Source organism: Neovison vison, chromosome 8 (genome assembly GCF_020171115.1).
Source record: "Neovison vison isolate M4711 chromosome 8, ASM_NN_V1, whole genome shotgun sequence".
Taxonomy (NCBI): domain Eukaryota; kingdom Metazoa; phylum Chordata; class Mammalia; order Carnivora; family Mustelidae; genus Neogale; species Neogale vison.
In genome coordinates this window covers 58792274-58817146 of record NC_058098.1, presented here as the reverse complement: position 1 = coordinate 58817146, position 24873 = coordinate 58792274, and the positions used below count along the sequence as shown (strand labels likewise).

Here is a 24873-nt window from a genome sequence, read left to right as displayed (position 1 = left end):
ATAAAAAAAGCTAAGGGGCGCCTGGGTGGCTCAGTGGGTTAAGGCCTCTGCCTTCGGCTCAGGTCATGATCCCAGGGTCCTGGGATCGAGCCCCGCATCGGGCTCTCTGCTCAGCAGGGAGCCTGCTTCCTCCTCTCTCTCTCTCTCTCTGCCTGCCTCTCTGCCTACTTGTGATCTCTGTCTGTCAAATAAATAAATAAAATCTTTAAAAAAAAAAAAAGCTAAGATTCTGTCTGCATCACACTTGAGCAATAAATTTTTCATTGCCTTAAAATTAAAAAAAAAATTTTTTTTTCATTGCCTTAAGGGAAATCGAGTAGGCAGACTTATTTTTAGTAAATGATGACTGTATTGGTCCCAAGTACTATTTAATCTTTACAACTAAAAAGGTAATAGATGGAGAATTTTGATTGTCACTACAAAATAAACAAGCAACCAGTTTTCTTGATTGATTTAAAGCAGACTTAATGATGACCTTGTATCATCTATCCTTTTTAAAATCTTGGCTGTTCTTGTAGGTGAAAGGGTCAGGTTAATGTAAAGCTTTTGGAGATTGTGCTCTAAGTTTTCTAAAATGATTAAGCACACACAGTCTTCTCCCTCTTGGAGGTGGAAGTGGAGGAGGGTGAGGGAGAGTTACCTCTTAACTGTTGTCCTTTGTTCCTTCTAAGCTAGTTGCTGTGTATATCTTTATTTTGTGAGTAAAAAATAAATGTTGAGAAAAATATAACTTTTAAAAATCTAAAGAATTTATTCTTAAAGCTGCATCTAATTGTATATAGCTTATTTTTTTTAAACTGTTTGTTGCACCTGGATTCTAGCCATAGTGAAACACTTGGTGAGTTTTACTTTTTCTTTTTTTCCATTTTACTGAAGTAAACTCTGGCCAGGTTCAATTTGAGGAGCTGATGAAATAGAAAATTTGTCTTTGAGCTCTCATTTTAACAGCCTCAAAGTAGGTTTCCATAATAGCCATTATCTTTGAAATCTGCCTTCTGTGGTTTTTTGAGAATAGGAAGGTATGTCCTTGATTCTGTATGAAGTAGATTTTTTGCTCTTTGTATTTTTAAGATACATCCTTGGGGAAAATGCTTTAATTAATGATTCTCTATAGTATCCAATAAAGCAGACTTCTAAAAAGAATACTATGACGGATCAAGGTAAATTGTTTTTGATAATTACACAAGTGAGATTTCTTTGTTAGCAGCTATCAGACATAGCTTTCCTTAATTACAGAGTTTGAACACTAAACTACAAATAGAAGAGATTGGAGGAATTGTGGTCTGGTCTCTTCTCTAGAAATATGTCTTCAATAGCAGAGAAAGGAATTATCAAGAGAAAATAGAAAACTGCAATACTTTAAAAGTTCCATTAGGCTTTTTTTTTTTAAAGACAGAAATAAATAGGATAGAGAAGGGTCTCCCATCCAAGTACTAACAGGCCTGACCCAGTTTAGCTTCTGAGATAAAATATTAGCAGAATTTTTGCTGAGACATAAAATTGATGAAATGCTACTCAGAATAATGGGGAATGTAAGGAAGGAAGAATAAACCAGAGAGGTTTGGTTAAAGTTAGTCATACTATTTATGGCAGTAATTTTCCTTTTAACAGTTGTCATAAAAGCCTTTTTTTTTTTTTTTTAACAAATAGTGTAGAAATAACATATTTTTTTTTAACTTTCAAAGTCACAGGCAGTTTGTGAAGGAAGCAGCTTGGCTGTGAACTTGAAGCACTCCGTCATCTGCTGCCTGCTGGTGCTGCTTCTGGGTTTTCCCTCCAGAAAACCACAAAGGCCAGAAGTGGTGCAAAAAAACAGAGCATCTTCAGCAGGTAAACCTCCTTGCTTGGTGACTTTTTGGGGATCTTCAATATATAAAACCTTCCCTGAGAGATTGTTCCCTGCAGTCACTGAGGAGTGATGACAGTAAAAGGCCGAATTGCAGTGTGCCCATCAGCAGTTTGCTCTCTGTGGGGTGCACGATGACAAAATCTCCGGAAGCGAACCACTGGTCTGACCTCAGTAACATCAGGACTGAAGTTTTGCACTTGGGCAGGCTTTCCAAGAGGGGTCTTCCCCACCGCCCCCCCCCCCAAAAATCTCAGGTATTTTTAAGAAAAAATAATCAGTGAATCTAAGCCATCAGCCCTTAAATGAGTAGTAGATACCTTTCTACATACTTTACAGTATACTTGCTAAATCAAGGACTGCTGGAACCATAAAGAACAGGTGTGTTCCCACTTGGATAAAATACCTAGTATAACCAAACTCCCTAAGAGGATAGCTTAATTGGCAAGTCTCTTCTTTTGAGAACATTAAAGTTTATTTGCTCAGTGAAGGCTGAGATTAAATCAGTATGTGTATGTTACTGACTAGAACTTAAGATAATTACATGTTTGGTCAAAAGGAGTTTCTTTGAGCTCAGCACAAACCATATTTTGTGATTTACAAAGCACAGGATGCTGGCCTGAACCAAAGTGAGTCTTATATATGACATACGTTATGCTTCTGTGATGCAACAACCAATTAGAAAAGCCACCTACGCCTTTCCCAGTTAATTTCATTTTTGAAGTTTTAAAAAGACAAGCATTTCACTTCAAAAAATGCTAACATGTAATTGTTATGAAAGTGAAGTTTCTACAATATCATTTTCAGCCATGCAGCTAGAGATTTGCTCTTATTCTAAGAGCAAAGTATAAAATAAGTTATAAATTGAAAAGATATGTGCATCCCATTAAGAATAAAAAAGTCAATCCCTTCTTCTTGATGAGGTGTAAGCTTGTATATTATGGGCTAATGAGACACCTGGGAACACCAGTACTTCCTGCGGGCTTGACTGCACAGGTACTGGATCCCAGGATTTAAGTGCTTTTGGAAGCATCTTAGGGATTTTCTGCTAAGAACAGTAGTGATTGCATTAAAAAAAAAAAAAAAATAAAGTGAAACCAGCAAAATGTCTTAGTAGGTAGAGGGTGCAAGAATTTTAAAGAATATGTAAAAAGTTCTTCCCATGCATTAATTTTCTAGGTATCTTTAAAATGTTAAAGTGCTATTATTACTCAACGTATTTAAAATAGGTACATGAGGGGCGCCTGGGTGGCTCAATTGGTTAAGTGTCCAACTCTTGATCTCAGCTCAGGTCTCAGTCTCACAGCTGTGAGTTCAAGCTCCTCCACACCTGGTGTGGAGCCTACTTTTAAAAAATTGTTTAAATTTTTAAAATTTAAATACAGGATCCACTGTTTTTCATGGGAATGAATCATTACAGAATGTATTAAAGTGGTACATGCTGCTTAAAAGTTTGTGGAAATGGGGGTGCCTGTATGGCTCAGTCGGTTGAGTATCTTACTCTTGATTTCAGGATTGTGAAATCTAGCCCCATGTCTGGCTCCCTATCAGTGGGGAGTCTGCTTAAGACTTTCTGCCCCTCCCCTAATCTCTCTCAAAATAAATCTTTAAGGGAAAAAAAAAAGATTGTGGGAGTGTATACTCTGTAAGAAAGGTGATAACCATTTCTTTAAAGTTGTTTAAATGTATAAACACTATTAAGAGAATTATTTGAAATAGTTTTAGTTTAGGATCCCTAAATTATTTTTTGAAGTATCTTTTATTTCTACTCTAAGATGTAACTTAGTGCTGTCTTAACAGGTGATCTGAAGATTTGACAGCTAGAAACTGGAGCTAGAAAATCCAGAGAATTCAAGCTGTGTTGTTTTAAACATGGTGGTATCTTGAGCTACACTTAAAAGCTGGTAACAGTTAACTGAATTCCAGGATTGTAATTTATTTCAGGTAAACTTTCTTCTACCTTTAAACATGTTTAAGAACCTTTTGCTGGTGTTGTAAATGTAAACCTGACATTTTCTTTTTAAATTGTTCCACTGGGGTGCCTGGGTGGCTCAGTGGGTTAAGTGTCTGCCTTCTGCTCAGGTCATGATCTCAGGGTCCTGGGATCAAGCCCCACATCCAGCTCTCTGCTCAGCAGGGAGCCTGCTTCCCCTCTGTCTCTGCCTGCCTCTGCCTACTTGTAGTCTCTCTCTCTCTCTGTGTCAAAGAAATAAATAAATAAAATCTTTAAAAAAAAAAATAAAATGTTCCCCTAAATATTACTAGCTATTCTTTATAGGCGGGACGCCTGGGTGGCTCAGTTGGTTGGACGACTGCCTTCGGCTCAGGGCGTGATCCTGGAGTCCCGGGATCGAGTCCCACATCAGGCTCCCAGCTCCATGGGGAGTCTGCTTCGCTCTCTGAACTTCTTCTCGCTCATGCTCTCTCTCACTGTCTCTCTCTCTCAAATAAATAAATAAAATCTTTAAAAAAAAAAAAAATCTTCCCTCTTTCAACACCAACAGTCTGATCTTGAAATGATTAGCAGTACTCCATCTCTTTATTTGCAGAGTCCATGTTTGTAAATTTGCCTACTGAAATTTATCTGTAACCCCAAAATCAGGATGTATATGACATATGCTATGCTTCTGCGATGTGTGGTGCTTTGGCAGTTGTGGTGGACACATACCCATACAGTGTGGTGAAAATTTTGAGGCACCAAAGACACTTTTTCCAGTGGAGGTTGAAGAAGAGGACGCTTTGCCTTCTTGTTTCAGCTCTCAGACTGTCAATACTGTGTCTCTTCCACAGTCTGTTTAGTACATGTTTTCTAAAATTTTGTACCTTGGTGATTTCAGTTTAAAATGGCACCCAAGTATAGTGTTATCTACTGTTCTGGGCACATGGAGGCTGTGAAGTGCCTTATAGGGAAAATACATCTTAGATAATCTTTGTTCAGGCATGAGTTACAGTGCTGTTAGCCACCCATTCAGTGTTACCAGAAAACCATTAGGTTCTGGAGCTTGAGTTTGGGTTGCTTCTGCAGTGGTCCAAACCTTGCCATTCCAAAAAGTTATCTGCATAATGAACGGTTTCTTTTCCCAAACCAAGTATGTAAAACAGTGATGTCCACTTTTAGGTATGGACAGAAATCAAGGTTGCTAAAATTTTGCATGTTTAAAACATTCCTCTTGTTAAACTGGTTTGGGTTCTTTTTTCCTTTAAGTGTATTTACAAATACCTTACTTTCATAAGAATAGCTAACATAAAATTTCTTATAAATCTAGTGGGAGTAAGCACTTTTGCCAATAATAAAAGACTGAAACTTATTTTTACTCATTTTAAATGACACCATACCTAGTGGTTTTAACTTTTGCTGAGGGTTAAACTGGAAGGTAATTCTTGTTGAATAGATGATTTCCCTATAAAGAATATAGAGAGGCACCTCAGTAAATTAGGAATTTTTCACGGTTTCTTCAAGTAAAAAAACACATCAGATGATACAGTTCATAAAAAACTTTAATGTAAGGCACTGTTGTCCAAAGTTAAGTGAGGAGTAACAGCCCACACGATGCCACCTTGTTCTACGTTGCAAACAGGCCATATGCCCTACCATAGGCAGCAGGTACAGTTCCCACTCAGGGAGGTTTTACCTGAGTAAAAACCTCAGTAGTGATATCTCCCAAAGCATGGACTAATACTTTTCCTTAAAACAAAAAAATAACTATCTTAGACTTACAACTGAAGAACAAACATCTCAAGGGGAAAAAAAACTTAGACCAGCTATCGTAGTCTCAAAAAAAGGTTTCTAAGAGTTCCCATGTTTATAAGAGGCCCAAGAAATGCATGTATTTTTGTTGTCTGTTAAGTCCCCGTGACAAGAAAGGATCAAGTTAGAAGCATGTCCTTAGTTCAAACTGTCCTTCATGAGAAATTAAGGGCTATATGCACAAATGGGTTTCAGGACCAAATTTCTATTTGCCACTTGATTCAAAAACATTCAACTGATTTCATCTCAAGGGCAGTATGACAAATTCTTAAGAAAACTAGATTCTCAATTTATCAGTAGCCTGTAACTTGTATTTGAAACAAAAATAGGCACTTTGCTCTACAGTGCTTAAACCTCATCTACTTGTTTGCAGTAACTTCTTGTAGATAACCGTTACTCCTGATCATCAGCAAGACATCTAAGAGACACATTTTTCCAAGTTCTTACCAAAAATCCATCTCAAGGAAAAAGTCATCTAGGAAAGGAAACTTTTGCTTTAAGTAGATAAAGGGGTGTTTATATGCATTAGGCCAAATGATCCACTCAAGGTTCTAACAGTTTTAAAAATTAAGTCACAATACAGCTGAACAATGAATGTGGTTCTGATGAGGTATTATTTCGACATTTTGGTCTCAGAAGGTGTTTCTCCAGTATCCAGTGTCTTCAACAAACGAAAAAGGCCAGCAGCTTCTCGTATCCTACTGAATTCAATACAGAATGCCTGCACTTCTATAAACAAGTCCTGCACATTAATAATTTTGTTACGGATCAAGGACTGGAGAAAGACACACACAAGACGCACCAAACGATTCTGGGGGAAAAAAAATAAATTAGTGTACCCGTTTTCTTGGCAGGTATGTATAAAATTTACCAAAATTTCTGTTACTTACCTGCATATATTTATCCTTAATTTGTTCACAAGTAGAGATGCAATTTGATATATAAAGGTGAATAAATTCAGGAGGTAGATCAACAGCTGTAGTTAGTCTGTTTCATAAAGTTAAAAAGTTAGGGCTATTAAATACTGTTAACCAAAGAGAAATTTTAGATTTTATGGTTATTTAGTGAAAATTTCTGATTTATGATCAGTTACCTAGTTTTAAACATATTTATGCAAATAAGCCTGAGCCTGTCACCCTGGTTGTTAATAAAGGACACTAACATTTTTTTAAGTCTATACTTAGCATTATACATGGTAATTACTCATTTTTTTTTTGCACACCACATTTCTATGTGATTTTGGTTGAATCAGAGTTCACACTCTCATAAGTAACATTTACTAAACCCCAATTACACCTAAGTGCTATGGAAGGTGGCATATCTGAGAAGAAGGTATAGTTTAGTAAGTTGATAGTATCTAACTTAAATGCTTAAAAAAAAGGGGGGGTTGTAAGAAGCAGGGTAAATGAAAAGATGGGGAAAGCCTTGAGAGGTCAAGTGGCTTAAACTGAAACCTTTAAGTGTTCCTAATAACCTAGTGAATGATCAGATGAAAAACCTGGAATCTGGGATTAAGGTGGTGTATTTAGGAACACAATGGTAGAGAGCGGGAGAGAATGTGACAGAAGGCATAGTAGCATATTGGAGTCTTAAAAAGGAAAGTTGGTATTTTCCAAAGGATTCAGTGGAATGTTTAAGGAAAACAAAAAAATGGGATGGGAATTCCATTTTCAGATAAAGAGATGCAATGCTAACTATACATTGTGCATTTCCAAAAGAAATGTGAAATTTGACTGTAAAACCTTCCATAAGGCACTGAGGAACCATGGCTCTGAGGACTAGTGCTGTGGTCTCTTGAGAGGAGGAAGGATGGGGGTGGGGGGCACAAGGAACAGACTTTGTCCTTGAAATTATTCTCTAGAAAGAATAATAAACTGATAAAAAGATGTGGTTATTCTTGGACTAAATACCAAGTATCTGGTGAAGACAATAATGCTGTTAAGAATGTAGTGAAGGGGGAGCAGTGGTAGGTCAGAGGTAGGCCAATCCAAGGACTGGAGTCGAAGGAAGCCCCCGAAGGAAGTAGGAGTCTACAGAGGGGAAAGGCTTGTGCAGGAGAATGCAGAAATGAGGTAGTATATTTTCAACAAGCAGCTAACGAGTTTTGCCAGTGACAGAAAAAAAAGTTGAAAACCTCATGCTTCCTCCCTCTCCCAGTCTAGAAAGAACACTCTTAGACATGTTACTTGTGATCACCTGGCTTTAAGCCAGGCTTTTTCTCACTGGCTGATTAGCTTAAAAGCACAGAGTCTTTAGTACAATTTCAAGAAGGTTAAAAAAAAAACAAAAACCCACAACCCTTAAAATTTGTTGCAAGCCCCCCTCCCCCACCCGACTGAGTATAAAAACTTACCGATTTACAACTTCCATTGAATGCAAAGACATGTCCATGTTGACCAGGACGGAAAAATACTCTGTGATCTGGCTTGACTGCATTAACTTTAGCAGCATTTCTATAGCAACCAGAGGGTTGTTTTCCACCAGGTCAGGAAGTTTGGCTGGAGTGAGGCCAATATGATAAACGAGTTTGGGGTCTTTTTCCAGCTCACCCAAGAGCTAAATACAACAAAATTTTTAAAAAGAGGTTATTGAGTCAAATACTCTCTTTCCTGCCTATAAAAACAAGCTATAAAATTGTCTGCATTGAACCAACTTCATAAATTTCTTCCCTCAAGCCATTAAAATCATGTCTTGATTTTCAAATTTATAACTAAACTGTAAAGACTGTTTATAAACATGCTAGTGAGCCCTCCTGGGCGTTAAACCGGACTCAGTACTGCCTGGTGGGATAGAATCCTGTCTGGATTATAACAATATCACCCTTAATATCTCTGTAGACTTTTTCTGTCATCTTTTAGAACCTAAAGTAGTTTAATTGCCAACCGGCTCTCCAGAAAAGCACACACCACAGACAGCTGAGGGACATGAGAAACAAGAGCACAAATCCTTGAGGAGAGAAGCAGGACAGGAAGACGGAGAGCTGCCCTCTGTACAGTTACAGTGCACAGTTCAGGTCCTGCTCACACTCTGCAACCTAAATAGGTATCTTCAAAAACATTTCTGCCAAATAAGTGCTTTTGCTTACAAATGGTCTACACTGTTTCCCCTGCCTACCTGCAAATACCACAGTGGACTGTGTTTCAGAATGGCCTAGCAAACAAGAACTGTAAACACAGCTATTACTTGACTTTGAGAAATACCATTTTTTTGGTGTAAACTGGATTAGAAGTGTCAGTATATCCTCACAAATTCTAATGTGAAAGTATACAAGATGGATAATAAAATTCACCAAAGCACACACCAGGTGTCCTTGCCTTCCCCCCAAGGGGAGTCTTACATGTGGGCAGCAGGAGCTAGTCTCAATCTCAGATCCAACACTACTAACCAGATGTGTGATGGAGGCTAGTTTACCTTCCCTGGATCTCAATTTTCTTTCTCCTTAATGGAATGTTAATAATCTCAGGTACCCTCAGTAGAGTTACTGTCCAGTTTAAATGTAACAATGTATACAGTGTGCCAAAAATGTGAAATCTGTCTTTCCCCTCCAGAGTAAAATGACCAAAGCTGGAAAAGCAGAACAAAGATCCAGAGAGCCAAGACTCCTTGGATCCAAACCACTTCCTACTGCTGGCTCCTGTTGACAGGATCATTTATTGTTTATCATGTGGAATATTAAAGACAAAATGCTTACAATAAATATATACCTGTGTTTGTTGAGGAGACGATAAGGGGCTTTTGAAGGCTTTGGCCATTATTCGCTTGATCTCCACACCAGTGCTGTTCTTGACACACATTGATTTGTCCCACTGAATTGCATGGTCAGGCTCTGTTGGATTCAGCCAAGCCAGCTCATCTTCGCAAATGTGGAGTGGAGGTGGTGGACGAATAAACTCTGGGCGGAAATGGCCTGTAATAAGAATAGGAATGTTTGCTTCTATCAGTAAGCTAACACCTACACACATCTACATATAACTCTCAGACTTCAAAATCCAAAGCAGAGATGATACAGAAAGTCAGGGTTTTTATTCAGAATACCAACAGAATAAAACACTGACCTAACGTTACCATGCTAGAGACCAAATCTATTTTTCAAGAGAGAAAGACAATACACTATGATCTGATCATCTTTAATTCAAGCATGATCACCAGTCAGAAGCAAAGGATACAACTTCACATACTGGTAAAAGTTCTGATGGGAAAAATTAAATGCTATTTGATCTTATTCATCCTACTCTTATTTACCACAATTTTACTCAGAGACCACTATTATTTGTACTGATTATTTTCTTTGCATCTTACAACCTTGAGGTGGCAAAATGGAGATGAAATATCAGGAAACAGAAAAGCATAGCTGCCTTTTAACATTTTCAAATAAGTCTGGAGACTTTCATAAATCCCTAAATCCACAAATCCCATATTCATTTTCATAAGAGACAATAAAAGTACAATCAGAAAATGCAGTGACTCAGTACCTCAACTATTTTTGATATAAGATTGATCTCTAAGTTATAAACCCACTAAAATAAATGCTGGCTGAGATTTTCACTGACTAAATTTTACAGGGCCTAAAATGGCCTATTCTGATCATGGATCCTAGCCCCTGCCAAATGTGAGATTAGTTTATTGATAAGATTTTCTGGCTAAGAATCATCAGTAATTCTTCACTCTCATCACTAGGACTAGCATCTCAATCTTTTCAGACCATTTACGGGAAAAAACAAAATTACTAACACTTCCTCATCAGTACTACTTATATGATAAGGAAAACATTCCCACAAGGTAGCCTGATGTTTAGCTAGACTCAGCATCTAACTGATTTGCTTTTCACATATATTTCTGGTGGCTCATGCACCACAAAGTTGTGCCTAAGCAAGTATTAAGAAAAAATCAGTATGTGCCATTGGCTGAGACTTCAGATATTAAGCCCATTTATGACAAAGATCTGATAATGACAGTATAGTCATGTAAGTTTTAAACTGGTAACACTGTAATTTGGAGAACATTTTCTTATTTTTAAGCATAAAGCATGCCTTCATCATTAAAACATAAAAGCCTGTGAAACCAAAAGATATAGCTGTATTATTTCAAGTTCAAGTGTTTTCTTTGAATTAAAGTAAAATAAGAACTATAAGATCAGTAAAATTTTATAAGGGAGAAGGTAATGAGAGTGATAAGATTAATAAAGCACTATAAAAATATACAGAAGACTCATTTTAGTAAAATCAGAACTTATATCTTCAGGAATGCTACTGATAATAGAAAACTTGGTGGTAATTGTATTAAAGAAGAAACTAACTTAACTGACCCCTCTACTATGTTCTAGTAGACACTAGGAGATTTCTTACTGAATTCAAGTTTAAGGAGCAACAAAAAATAACACCATGTTTTAAAAAAAAACAAGCCTCAGGATGCTGGTAAAATAAAACCCAAGTATATAAAATTATATATACCTACTTTCAATAGGTGGCTTTGGTCCACTGACTAAAGCTTCTGTGATTTGAGAGGCAACCGAGCTGTCAAATCCAGAATTAGAAGAGTCTGGGTCTGGGTCACTGAGAATACTAGGGAAGCTAGCTTTACTTTGGGTTGGCAATTCAGACTGGCGTTCTGTAAAAAGATTAAAGTAAGAGACATTTTTAAATTGAGGGTATCACAAGGAGAGAGAAAAGACAAGCTACTTATTGGAAAAAGCTGCCTGCAACACATATAAACAAAGGGCAACTCAGTATAAATATGTTTTTTTGTTTTTTGTTCTTCTTTTTTTTCAAAAACTACAAATCCACTAAGAGCTAACATCACCCACCAGCAAGCCAGCAGCAGCTATATGCAGTCAGGCCTCTCAGCTAGTTGTGCTGGGGTCCAGTCCCATCCATCAGAGCACCCTTCACCATTACAGACCAGTCACAAGAGGAAGGTACATACAGCCCACACAGGGGATACCCCTGCAGTGCCTGGTACTGGACACCGGGGAGGGCTGAGGTACTGGGCTCTGGGCTCCTCAGGGCCTTTTCTAAATAAGGCCAATACTTTCAAGTCCAGGAGATGGAACTGACATACCTAATGTATAGAAACAAACACAGAGAGTCAGACAAAATGAGGAGACAGAGGAAGTTCTGAATAACCACAACAACAACAAAAACACAAAACCTCAGAAAAAGAACTAAAGGAAACGAGGTAAGAAATCCACCTGATGAAGAGTTCGGGTGACAGTCATAAAGGTCCTCACTAGACTTGAGAAAAAAGTAAATGAACTAAGAATGAAGTTGAAGAATACAGTAATTGAAATGAAAACTACACTAGAGGATCAAAAGCAGATTAGCAGATGATGAAAGGATCAATGATCTAGAAGACAGGGTAATGGAAAGCACTCAAGCTGAATGACAAAAAGAAAAAAAAAAAATTAAATGAGGATAAGTTAAACTTCTGTGACAAAATCAGACATAATGTTTGCATTATAGGGAGTCCCAAAAGAAGAAAGGGGCAGAAAACTTATTTGAAGAAAGAGTCACTGAAAACTTCCCTAACCAAGGGAAGGAAACAGTCAGCCAGGTCCAGGAAGCAGAGAGCCTTAAACAAGATGAACCCAAGAAGCTCCACACCAAGATACATAATGAAAACATCAAAAATTAAAGAGGGTCTTACAAACAAGCGAAAAGCACAGTTAATGGGAAACCTCATAAGGGTACCATACAGCCTTACTGAAAGAACATAAAGATGTTCTTTGAGCAGGAACTGCAGGCCAGAAGGGCTAGTGGCATGATATATTCAAAGGGCTGAGAAAAAAACAATAGTACTTGCCCCAGCAAGGTTATCACTCAGAACTGAAGGACATAGAGTTTGCCAGACAGACAAAAGTTTAAGGAGTTTGCCACCACTAAACTAGCCTTACAAGAAATGTTAAAAGGACTTCTATAAGCAGAAAGAAAAAAACATAATTAGAAGAAAAACTATGAAAAGAAAAAAAATTTGCTGGTAAAAACAAACACATACTAAAGGTAGTAGGTCACTTATAAAGCTAGTATGAAGGTTAAAAGACAAAAGCAGTAAAATCAATTTTATCTATAATAAAGGGCACAAAATAAAAAGGTAGAAAGTAGGACAATATGTACATAAAATGCGGGGTGGGAGAGTAAAAATAAGGTGCTTTCAGAATGTGTTCAAACTTACCGAACCATCAACTTAATTTAGACTAGTGTATACAAAGAATATTATATATGAACCTCAGTAACCACCAATCAAAAACCTATAACAGATTCACAAAAAATAGAAGTGAACCGAAGCATAACACTAAATAAAGTCATCAAATCATAAGGGAAGAGATCAAGAGAACAGAAAACTACAAAAACAAACAGGAAACTAACAAAATGACAAAAAGTACCTATCAATGAATACTTTAAATGAACTAAGTGCACATTTAAATCAAATGACACAGGGTGACTGAATGGATAAAAAGACAGAGTTGGGGCGCCTGGGTGGCTCAGTGGGTTAAGCCGCTGCCTTCGGCTCAGGTCATGATCTCAGGGTCCTGGGATCGAGTCCCGCATCGGGCTCTCTGCTCAGGAGGGAGCCTGCTTCCTCCTCTCTCTCTGTCTGCCTGCCTCTCTGCCTACTTGTGATCTCTCTCTGTCAAATAAATAAATAAAATCTTAAAAAAAAAAAAAAAAAGACAAAGAGTTATTTATATGCTTCCTACAAGAGACAAAAACATCAGCCCCAAAGACAGACTGAAAGTAAAGGTATAGGAAAAGATATTCCCTGCAAATGGATGGAGGAAAAAAAAAAGTTGGGTGGCAATATTTATAGTGGACAAACTAAACTTTAAAACAAAGACTCTAGACGTATCTGGTTGGCCCAGTTGGTAAAGCGTGGGACTCTTGATCTCAGGGGCGTGAGTTAAAGCCCCATGTTGGGCATGGAGCCTACTTACAAGCATACATAAAAAAGGGCACCTGGGTGGCTCAGTTGGTTAAGCATCTGACTTTGGCTCAGGGTCCTGGGATTCAGACTGCACTCAGTAGGGAGTCTGCTTCTCCCTCTCTCCCTTTGACCCTCCCTCTACTAGTGCACATGCTCTCTCTCAAAACAAAACAAAAAGCTTAAGTAAGCGTATAGACTAACGAAAGATAAAGAAGGACACTATAAACTCATAAGAGGGACAATCCAACAAGATCTAACGCTTGTGAATATTTCCACACCCAACAGAGAAGCACCCAAATATATAAAACAAGTTCAAAAAGACTTGAAGTCATACCATGCATCTTTTCTGACGACAATACTATGACATTAGAAGAAGAAAAAACAACAAAAAAGACAAACGTATGGAGATTAAGTAACAAACAACTAAACAATGAATGGGTCAACCAGGAAATAAAAAGAAATAAAAAAGTACATGGAAACTAATGAAAATGAAAACACAACAGTTCAAAACCTTTGGGATGCAGCAAAAGCGATTCCAAGAGGGAAGTTTAGCAATACAGACCTACCTCAAGTAAAAAAAATCTCAAACAACATACCCCTACACCCAAATGAACTAGAGAAAGACCAAAACCTAAAACCAGTAGAAGAAAGCAAATAATAAAGATTAGAACAGAAATATCAGGTGGAATTTATTCCTGGATTGAAAGTTTCCAGGAATCATCAAATCCACAAATCATCCAACATGGTAATACCACATTAACAAAATAAAGGATACAATGGACATAGTCATCTCAATAGATGCAGAAAAAGCATATGATAAAATTCAACATCTGTTCATGATAAAAACTCTTAACAATGTGGGTATATTGGGAACATACCCCAGCCTAATAAAGGCCATATATGACAAATCCATAACTAACATCCCAATGGTGAAAAGCTGAAAGCTTTCCGACTAAGGTCACCCATTTTTATTCAGCACAGTCCTGTCCTAGCCAGAGCAGTCAGACAAAAAAATAAATTGACTGGTAAGGAAGAAGTAAAACTTTTACTATTTGCTAATGACATGATACTATATAGAGAAAACCTGAAGGACCACCAAGAAACTGCTAGAACTGATAAAGTAATTCACTAAAGTTCCAGAATACAAAATCAATGTGCAGAAGTCTGCTGCATATCAATACACTAATAACAAAGCAGTGGAAAGAGAAATCGAGAAAGCCATTCCATTTACAACTGCACTAAAAATAGTAACATACCCAGGAATAATTTTAACCGAAAAGCTGAAAGATCTGTAAACTCTAAAACTCTGAGGAAAGAAAGTGAAGACGACACAAAGAAATGGAAATACCTTCCCTGCTCAAGGATTGGAAGGACAAATATTGTTAAAATGTCCATACTACCCAAAGCAATCTACAGATTCAGTGTAATCCCTATCAAAATGCTGATAGCATTTTTACAGAACTAGTACAGATAATCCTAAAATTAGTGTGGAACCACAAAAGGCCCCTGAATAGCCAAAGCAATCTTCTGAAAGAACAAAGCTGGAAGTATCACAATCTTGGATTTCAAACTACTACAAAGCTATCATAATCAAAATGTGTAATATCAGGACAAAACAGAATGCCCAGAAATAAGCCCATGCTTAAATGACCAATTAATCTACCATAAAGGAGTTAAGAACGTACAACTGGAGGAAAGGATCGTTTCTTCAATAACTGGTGCTGGGAAAACTAAGTAGCTACATGCAAAAGAATGAAACTAAACCACTTTCTTATACCATACACAAAAATAAACTCAAAATGGATAAAAAACCTACATATTAAGACTTGATACCATATACCTTTTCTTTTAAGATTTTTTTATTAGAGAGAGGAAGTGAGCACGTGCACAGAGGGAGAGGGAGAAGCAGACTCCCTGATGAGCAGGGGACCTGAGGTGGATCTTGATCCCGGGACCTGGAGATCATGACCTGAGTCAAATGCAGATGCTTAACAGACTGAGTCACTCAGGCACCCCAAAACCATAAAACTTCTAAAATAAAACATAGGCAGTAAACTCTTGGATTGGCCTTAGCAACTTATTTATGAATAAGTCTCCCCAGGCAAGGGAAACAAAAGCAAAAATAAACAACTCGTGCTACATCAAAATAAAAGCTTTTGTATGGCAAAGAAAATCATAAAATGAAAACCTACTGAAGGAGAGAAGCTAGTCGCAAGTGATTTATATAAGGGGTTATTATCCAAAATAAATAAAGAACTCCTACAACACACACACACAAATTAGACTTAAAAATGGGCAGAGGACCAGAATAGACATTTCTCCAAAGAAGATACACAGATGACCAACAGACACATGACAAGATTTTCAACATCACTAATCACCAGGGAAATGCAAATCAAAACCACAGTGAGATACCACCTCACACCAGTCAGAAAAAAACACCAAGTCTTGGCGAGGATGTGAAGAGAAGGAAGCCCTTAAGCATTGTTGGCAGAGAATGCAAACTGGAAAATAGTATGGAGATTCCTCTAAACTAAAAACAGAAGTACCACAGGATCCAGTAATTCCACTTCTGGATATTTACCCAAAGAAAACAAAAATACTGTTTCAAAAAGACAACAGCCAAGATATGGAAGCAACCTAAGTATCCATGGATAGATGAATAAAGATGTGGTGTGTGTATGTGTATGCATATATGTATGATATATACATATATAAGTATATGTTACATATTATATATACATATATATATGTATCTCATATATATGCGCGCGCGCACACACACACACACAAAATGGAATATTGTGAAAAAGAATATAAAACAAAAGAATGAAATGTTGCCATCTGTGACAATATGGATGGACCTAGAAGGTATTGTGCTAAATGAAGTCCAACACAGAAAGACAAATACCATACAATTTCACACCTATGTGGAATCTAATAAGCACAACAAAAAACAAAAACAGACTCCTCGGGCGCCTGGGTGGCTCAGTGGGTTAAGCCGCTGCCTTCGGCTCAGGTCATGATCTCAGGGTCCTGGGATCGAGTCCCGCATCGGGCTCTCTGCTCTGCAGGGAGCCTGCTTCCTCCTCTCTCTCTCTCTCTGCCTGCCTCTCTGCCTACTTGTAATCTCTCTCTGTCAAATAAATAAATAAAAAAAATCTTAAAAAAAAAACAGACTCCTCAATAGAGAACAAACTGGTGGTTGCCAGAGGGGACGGAAGGAGGAAGATGGTTAAAATAGGTGAAGGGGAGGGGTGCCTGGGTGGCTCAGTGGGTTAAAGCCTCTGCCTTCAGCTCAGGGCAGGATCCCACGGTCCTGGGATCGAGCCCTGCATTGGGCTCTCTGCTCTGCTGGGAGCCTGCTTCCTCCTCTCTCTCTGCCTGCCTCTCTGCCTACTTGTGATCTCTGTCTGTCAAATAAATAAATAAAATCTTAAAAAAAAAAATAGGTGAAGGGGATTAAGAGGTACAAACCTGTAGTTATAACTAAATCATGAGAATGAAAAGTACAGCATAGGTAATATAGTTAATAATACAATAACTGTGTATAGTGACAGATGGTAACTACACTTACTGTGATTGAGCACTAAATAAAGGCGTATAGAGCTGTCAAATCACTGTGTTGTAAACCTGAAACTAATGTTGTCGACTGTACTTCAGTTAAAAAAAAAAAAAAAACCTATAAATCACTTTTTTTTTAATTTATTTGACAGAGGTCACAAGTAGGCAGAGAGGCAGGCAGAGAGAGAGAGGAAGAAGCAGGCTCCCCGCTGAGCAGAGAACCTGATGTGGGGCTCGGTCCCAGGACCCTGGGATCGTGACCTGAGTGGAAGGCAAAGACTTTAACCCACTGAGCAACTCAGGTGCCCCCAAATCAATTTTTTAATAAAGAAAAAATGGGCTGACTTTTTTTTTTTTTTTTTAAAGTATTTTATTTAAAAAAAAAAAAAAAAGGGCACCTGGGTGGCTCAGTTGGTAAAGCATCTGCCTTTGCCTCGGGTCCCGATCCCAGAGTCCTGGGATTGAGTACTGTATCGGGTTTCTTGCTCGGTGGGGAGTCTACTTCTCCCTCTGCCTGTTCTGCCTAATGCTTCCCCTGCTTGTGTTCTCTCTCTGACAAATAAAATCTTTACTTAAAAAAAAAAAAGCTTGAATGGCCAATAAACATCTGAAAAGATGTTCAACCTCATTGAGAAAGGGAAGCAGGGGAGAATCAGTCAAAACACAAGATACTATTACACACCCTACATGACAAAAATTAACAAGCCTGAAATTATCAGATGCAGAGAATGTCATATAACTTGCACACTGCTAATGGGAATGAAACATGGCACAGCAACTCTGAAAAGTACTGTGCTATTAGCTAGTCAAGTTTTACATAGGCTTATCTCTCTAGAAGAAACACATATTGTACACCAGGAGAACGTACCAAAATGTTCACAGCAACACTATGTCCATCAATAGTAAAATGGATAAAGAACTTGGTATTCCATTGTATGAATGTCACAACAACGAGCAAGCCCTACAATTCATCAACATGGATTCACCTTACAACTAACACCCAAAAGAACACAGTATGATTCCACATATACATCAAGTTTAAGAACATCCAAAGTTAAACTACAGGCACGTACCGAGGGCTGACTATAAAGTAAATTATGAATGATTATTACCACAAAAGTGAGCTTAGTGATGGAGGAGGTGGGAAGTAGCTAGTAAGAGAAACACACAGGGAGCCTCTGGTTCCTTAAACTTTTCCACTTCTTAACCTAGAGGATGGCTGCTCCAGGGTCACTTTGTAATTCCTTAATACATGCAGGTTTTAGAACTGCATGTTTCAGATTTTATAATTCTGAAAACACAGCTGGACCCCTGATTCCTTAAAGAACTACCCATGTTCATAAAAAACCATCGATCCAATGGAAAAATGGCCAGACATGAAAGATGCCTTAGAACTAGCGCCTGGGTGGCTCAGTGGGTTAAGCCGCTGCCTTCGGCTCAGGTCACAATCTCAGGGTCCTGGGATCGAGTCCCGCATCGGGCTCTCTGCTCTGCAGGGAGCCTGCTTCCTCCTCTCTCTCTCTCTCTGCCTGCCTCTCCATCTACTTGTGATTTCTCTCTGTCAAATACATAAATAAAATCTTAAAAAAAAAAAAAAAGAACTATAACATGTTCAGATGCATTCATTTAATACGAAAAATGCTAATTAAAATTATCCTGAGATGCTGTTTTCTGATCGCTAAAATACAAAAAATTAACATACTCTCTACCAAAATGTGGAAGAATGTTTAAATTGGCACAATGAGTGGTAAACTAGTAAGTGCAGGTTGTTTGTCAGGATTTTTTTTTTTTAAAAAGATTTTATTTATTTATTTGACAGAGAAAAATCACAAGTGGGCAGAGAGAGAGGGGGAACCTGGCTCCCCACTCCACAGACAGCCCGATGTTCAATCCTAGCACCCTGAGATCATGACCTGAGCCGCAGGCAGAGGTTTACCCCACTGAGCCACCCAGGCGCCCCAAGAACTTTTAATAAAACCTCTGAAATGAATACTGACATTATTAACAGGGTAAAAGTGCCTCTTGTGGTTACTTTTGTTTGACCTGTCTGCTTGTTTATTTAAAATTTTAAAAAATGCAACTGCATTCTCCATAAATAACCTCTGGTCCATGGATCCTATTACAAGATATGAACTGCAGGTCCCTGCAAAGGCGATCTGTGGTAGCCAGCTCCAGAGAAGAACGGTCTATCACTTTTTTTCCCTGGTACTTGTGAAAATGAATGGATTAGGGCATCTTCGGTCTGGGGGAATAGCAAACAGCACGCTTAGCCACTTTGCCAAGCTCTTCCTAGACAAACTCTAGCACATACTCCTTTCCGGGCTTGATATACTTTAAAACTTTCTCACAGACTAACTCAAGTCATTATAAGTTGCAAGGGAGGTCAGACCTGATTCTCACAAAGCTAGAACCCTCAGAATATATATCCCTTCCAAGGGTAAGGTGACTGAAACTGCTTGTCACCTCTGTACCCAGCTTCATACAATCTGTAAAGAACTGTATTTATTTCTTTATTTCATACAATCTGTAAAGAAATTGTTTTATTTCCATGAATAGATTGTATCTAGCCCTAGTGACTAATGATTATTTCTACAAACCTTCAATCTTAAAAGTCTTAAAAAGATTTCTCTTGGGACACCTGGGTGGAGTTGGTTAAGTGTCTGTCTACCTTTGATTCAGGAGATGATCCCAGGGTCCTGGGACTGAGTCCCACATCCCTCTCCTTGCTCAACCAGGAGCCGGCTTCCTCTGCCTGTTGCTCTCTTTCTTCCTGACAATTAATAAAGTCTTAAAAAATTTTTTTTTCTTGGTCTCAGATAATAACCATTGTTAGTTATATTGTTGATACCCAGGAGTTAAAAAGTGAGGTTCAAAGGTTCAGAATGCTCCAAGGAAAAAGTAGTTTATTGAACAATGTCACCTTATGTAAGAAACCAAATACCACAGATGCATTAAGTCTAAGAAGGATGGGGAACTGTCAAAATTAGTACTGCAGCTCAATCACAAGGTCGAGGGTTCACAAATTTGCCTATATATTAGAATTTCCCTAATGAATCACTCTCAAGTGGTAAGACCCATTCATCCATATTTATACTCAAAGAATAATCAAGTGAAAGGTGCCTCTTTACCTTCCCTACTCAGAGAGGCTCTGTCTGGCCATCCAGGTCAAGAAAGTCCCTCTATTTTCTATCACAACACACTTCTGCTTCAAGAGAACCCATTCATTCATTTATACGTGCCAAAGCAATCTTGAAATGTAGGACACAGGGGAGGTTTAACACATCCTGACTTCAAAAGGTACTACAAAGTTACTGTAATAAAACATGGGGAAGTGGAATACAGACAGACAAAGCAATGATCATAGAATAGAGAGCCCAAAAATAAACCCTTCCATTTATGGTCAAATAATTTTCAACAAGGGTGCCAAGAGAAATCATTCTGACTATTCAGGGTCCCTTGGGATTCTGTATGATTTTTATGATGGGTTTTTCTATGTCTGCAAAACACATTGTTGGGATTTTAATAGAAATTGCATTGAATTTGTAGATCACTTTGACATCAGGAAATTTTTTTTAAGCCTACTAAATTTTATCCAGCCTTCTTCTTAAACTGGAAAAGCAATCAATTAAAATGAAAACTCAAAATGAATTTATATGCCATATTAGCAAGGATCCAGTACTGAAGTTAGCTTTTCATGGAAGTTACCAAGCTTTTAGCACATTTACAAAGATCTTCATTTTAACTAGAGAACCCCCCTTAAAAGGGGGGGGCAGGGCCTAATGTTACTACACAAGAATACCCAAGCCCACCAATTCCTTACCAGCCAAGGCTAGCTGAAGCCCACTAATATCCACAGACTGGCCCATGTTTCCAACATCCATCAGTGCAATCTGTCGAGGTGTCTTTTTGAAGAGTTCTCTTGGGGGTGCCAGCATCAGCTGGGAAAGAAAAAACTTTTCTGGTGGAGTTATAGGAGGCAAAAATCCTGTAAACAAAAACGTATAACAATTTCTCCAATGGTTATTTTTAAAAATTTATTTGACCCTGGTAAAATTAACATATGCTACTTGCCATCTCCACTCACATATTTTAAAGACAAAATTATAATGAAATTTAAGGTAATCAAATATATACATTTATGAAAATGTAAACATGCCATTTGAAATTCTCTGATTTGTGGCAATATCAGTGAGACTTAAGTTTTTTTTTAAATGTGAAAAACTTTGTTGCAAGGGCGCCTAGGTGGCTCAGTTGGTTGAGTGGCTGCCCTTGGCTCAGGTCATGATCCTGGAGTCCTAGGATCGAGCCCCTGGTCCAGCTCCCTGCTCAGTGAGGAGCCTGCTTCTCCTGCCTGCTGCTCCCCTTGCTTGGACGCTCTCTTGCACACTCTCTCTCTCAAATAAATAGATAAATAAAATCTTAAAAAACAAAACAAACCAAAAAACTTTGTTTCCAACATGCAAAGGCGGAAGCTTACACATGCATGCAAAAACAAATAAAAAACCTAGTGCTCAGAAATGCTTCTCTTTCTCCTCCAACACTGTGAGCAACTGTACCAGCAGAAGAGACAAGGAAGCCTCAGCAGCGCAAATACGCATCTCATACCTGCTTCAATGCACAGTGCAGCTACAAAATTCCCACAGTGACAAATGCTGTTCTTTTCTGTCCCACATTCAGTTGCTCACCAAGCCTCATCCATCCCACAGAAGCATTGTCACTAGATTCTGTTCCCTCATCTCCATGCCCTCCCCTCCTCTCTGGCCAGGACTCTCGGCCAGCCTTCCTAATTTCCCCAGCTCCCAGTTTTGATTCCTACCCACCAATCCATCACCCACAGTCCACATTCCACTTACTACTTAGTTATACTATTTTAGGTACAAATCTGCACGTTACTTAACTTGTTTACACAGAATTAAACCCAAAATTCTGCACCATTATAAAACTCTTTATAATCTAGTCCTGATCCACTTTCCTAATCTTATCTCTTTTTTTTTTTTTTAAGATTATTTATTTATTTATTTGACAGAGAGAGAGATCACAAGTAGGCAGAGAGGCAGGCAGAGAGAGAGAGAGGAGGAAGCAGGCTCCCCGCTGAGCAGAGAGCCCGATGCGGGACTCGATCCAGGACCCTGAGATCATGACCCGAGCCGAAGGCAGCGGCTTAACCCACTAAGCCACCCAGGCGCCCCCTAATCTTATCTCTTGAACTCCATTCCAACCCACATATCCTATACTCCTGTTGCAGAGAATCTCCCAGTTTCTCGATATTCCTGATTTCAAAACATCCAATATACCCAGTTTTTTAAGAATACCTGACAGGGCCACACACTTCCTTCACACATCCCCTACCTCATCTCTAATCAATATCCAGCAAAAACATTACTCCCTCTGAGAATGTCTCCAGCCACAAAGGTAGCTGTTCATCTGTGCCACTGAGCATTTTGTATGTGACATCTAGTACAACGCTTACTACATCAGCTTATGGCTACATTTATGTCTCCCCAACCAGACCGCAAGCTTGAGTGCAGGGAAGCCATCTTATTTACATCTAGATACAGTCTCAATCCTACCTCTGCATCAGAATCACCTGAGAAACTTAATAATGGTTAGCAATTACTATAAATACTTTCATTCCTCAAAATAACCCTGTAAGCTAGAAATTATTATCTGCATTTTATAAACAAAGAAACTGAGGCAAAGAGAGGTAAAATAACCTATCCATGGAGTCTTTCCCTGGCAAATTTCTGTTTACAATGCAGTCTATGGTCTGAATCGAGGTTTAGACTCATGGCATTGGAGAATGACCATAAGTCATCCTCCCTTTGCCTACAGGCTCTCTGAGTAAATCCCACACTGTCCCCATTCTCTGCTAAGGGTCCCATAGGATGGTAGATTGGGTTCTGACCTCCCATGACATGTTCCATTACTTTCTGGGCATTCTTAAACTTCCCGAAGGCCTAGTTCAGTACTAGTACCCTAAGGGCATCTTATCCAACATGAAGTTTGCCCCTCTTACATAAGAGCAGTGTAGGAAACCAACCAGAAGATGCTTTAGATCCAAAAGGGGTGCCAAGCATGAACACCAACTAGCTTACAAAGAAGCATCCTGTGCTATGAAAAACTTGGTATTATCTCAAAATCCACTGCCTTCACCTTTTAACTCTGTATAGTGGCCCCTACCTATACAGTGCTCTTTTTCCCACTGGTTTAGTAGTATGAGGTCAAACTGTTCCCTGCCTCTACCTACTTCCCCCAGTACACTGGTCTTTGTTTTAGTCTTCCACGTACTCTATCACTAATCACCATCCCTTCTGTGCCTTTCTCCTTTCCTGGCTCAGTTGTTCTCCCAAAGTCAAGTCTCAAAGAATCTCTTTGAGTTTAAAAAAAAAAAAAAAAAGCAGCCTCGAATGAAACCCACTGATCTGACCTCACCAATACTGCACAAACATACATTTTACATAACGTCCAGTAGTCATGCCTTTCCTGAGTTAGGCCATGAACTTGAGACTACTTTATAACCTCTCCCTATCACATCATTCAGAGACACGCATCAGACCAACGAAGGTGGCTGCAAAGTCCTTAAATACCGTATAATGTCTATTTCCGTACAACAACTTCTTCGGGTTCTGAACTTTTATTTACTCTATTTACTTCTACTTACTCGACTGAGACTTAAAACCCGGGCAGAGTGTCATTAGTTACAACGTCACACACCTGAGACGGGCTCTACATTAACTGAAACTGAGTTGCTAAAGCTGTCAAGCTCCACTCAGCTGCGTGACTTTACGGTCCGTACAGTGGAGAGGAATAATTTGCGGTGCCCTGAATCTGTAATTAAGCTATCCCCTTCTCCATACTTTGCGGGGGTGGGGGGGATTAGATAATTTCAAAAGGAGACTATTTCACTTGGGGATGAACTCTCGCACAAGCTCAGGCGTTAAGTGCCCAGTCTATCCACAGCGCACACCTGTCTTCGGGAGGGAGGGGCCGCAAGGACCAGGGGCGGCGCGCCTCGGGCGTACCTGAGAGCGGCGGCCTGTCTGGCTCCTGGCCGCCGCGGGCCGGTGGCGCGGGGTTGAGCAGGTGCGCGAAGCTGGCGGCAAAGGGGTTGGCGGCGAGCGGCTCCGTGCGGTACATCTCCCAGAGCAGGTAGAGCGCGGTGAGGCGTTGCGCCGCGCTGGGCAGCAGGTCCGGCTGCTGCAGCAGCATGACGAGCACCGAGCCCAGGCGGAAGTGGTCGGCCTTGCTGAAGTAGTGGTGAAAGGCGGTGGAAAGGCCCTCGAAGGTGCTGCCGCCGCCCGCCTCCTCCGAAATGATGCTCAGCAGGCTCGAGAGCTCCTTCGGGGTCAGACTCATCTTGCCCGTGGGCCCCCCCGGGCCTCCACTGCCCAGCCCGGGGCCGCCTGCTCCGCTTCTGCCGCCGCCCCCGGCGGAGCCCCCCGCACCGCTCCTGAACGCCGACCCCGCCGCTTCCCGGGCACCCCTTTGCTCCGCGGCGGTGAGTAGCCGGCCAGACGCCGAGCTCACCCCGCCACCGGGCATCAACCTCACCCGCCTGCCCTGCTTCCCGGCCGCAGTAGCCCTGGCGCCGGCTCGCTTCGTCCCCACGGCCGTAAAGCGCGCTGTTACACGACAGCGTCGCAAACAAAACACGTCGGGGAAGCCAGACCGCCGCAGAGCAAAGAGGCAGCTCGGAGCGTACGCGAGGCGGCTGGAGCGAGACCAGGGAAATCTCTAGTGGCTGGGTGGGCAGGGTGAAGCGGCCGGAAGTGGGGTGGGGGCCTGCAAGGTTCTGGCC

At 39.8% G+C, this 24873-nt stretch overlaps 1 protein-coding gene, 1 long non-coding RNA gene and 1 other non-coding gene across 3 annotated transcripts; 2 read left to right on the top strand and 1 right to left on the bottom strand.

Moving 5' to 3' along the window:
- The first annotated feature begins 157 nt into the window (after window positions 1-157).
- On the top strand, window positions 158-6308 carry LOC122916390. The gene is made up of 3 exons (XR_006386181.1): window positions 158-1830; window positions 3647-3790; window positions 6231-6308. It is a non-coding gene; the product is annotated as an uncharacterized LOC122916390 (long non-coding RNA).
- Window positions 1908-2022, top strand: LOC122916682. The gene has a single exon (XR_006386300.1). It is a non-coding gene; the product is annotated as a small nucleolar RNA SNORD89 (small nucleolar RNA).
- On the bottom strand, window positions 5327-24654 carry CNOT11 (CCR4-NOT transcription complex subunit 11). Its single transcript, XM_044263681.1, has 7 exons — window positions 24098-24654; window positions 20896-21060; window positions 11049-11201; window positions 9299-9501; window positions 7948-8150; window positions 6485-6581; window positions 5327-6405 (listed from the first exon to the last, which is right to left on the bottom strand). The coding sequence occupies exons 1-7, from the start codon at window positions 24615-24617 to the stop codon at window positions 6208-6210; spliced, it is 1539 nt and encodes a 512-aa protein (XP_044119616.1). The 5' UTR covers window positions 24618-24654; the 3' UTR covers window positions 5327-6207.
- Between the last annotated feature and the right edge of the window lie 219 nt (window positions 24655-24873).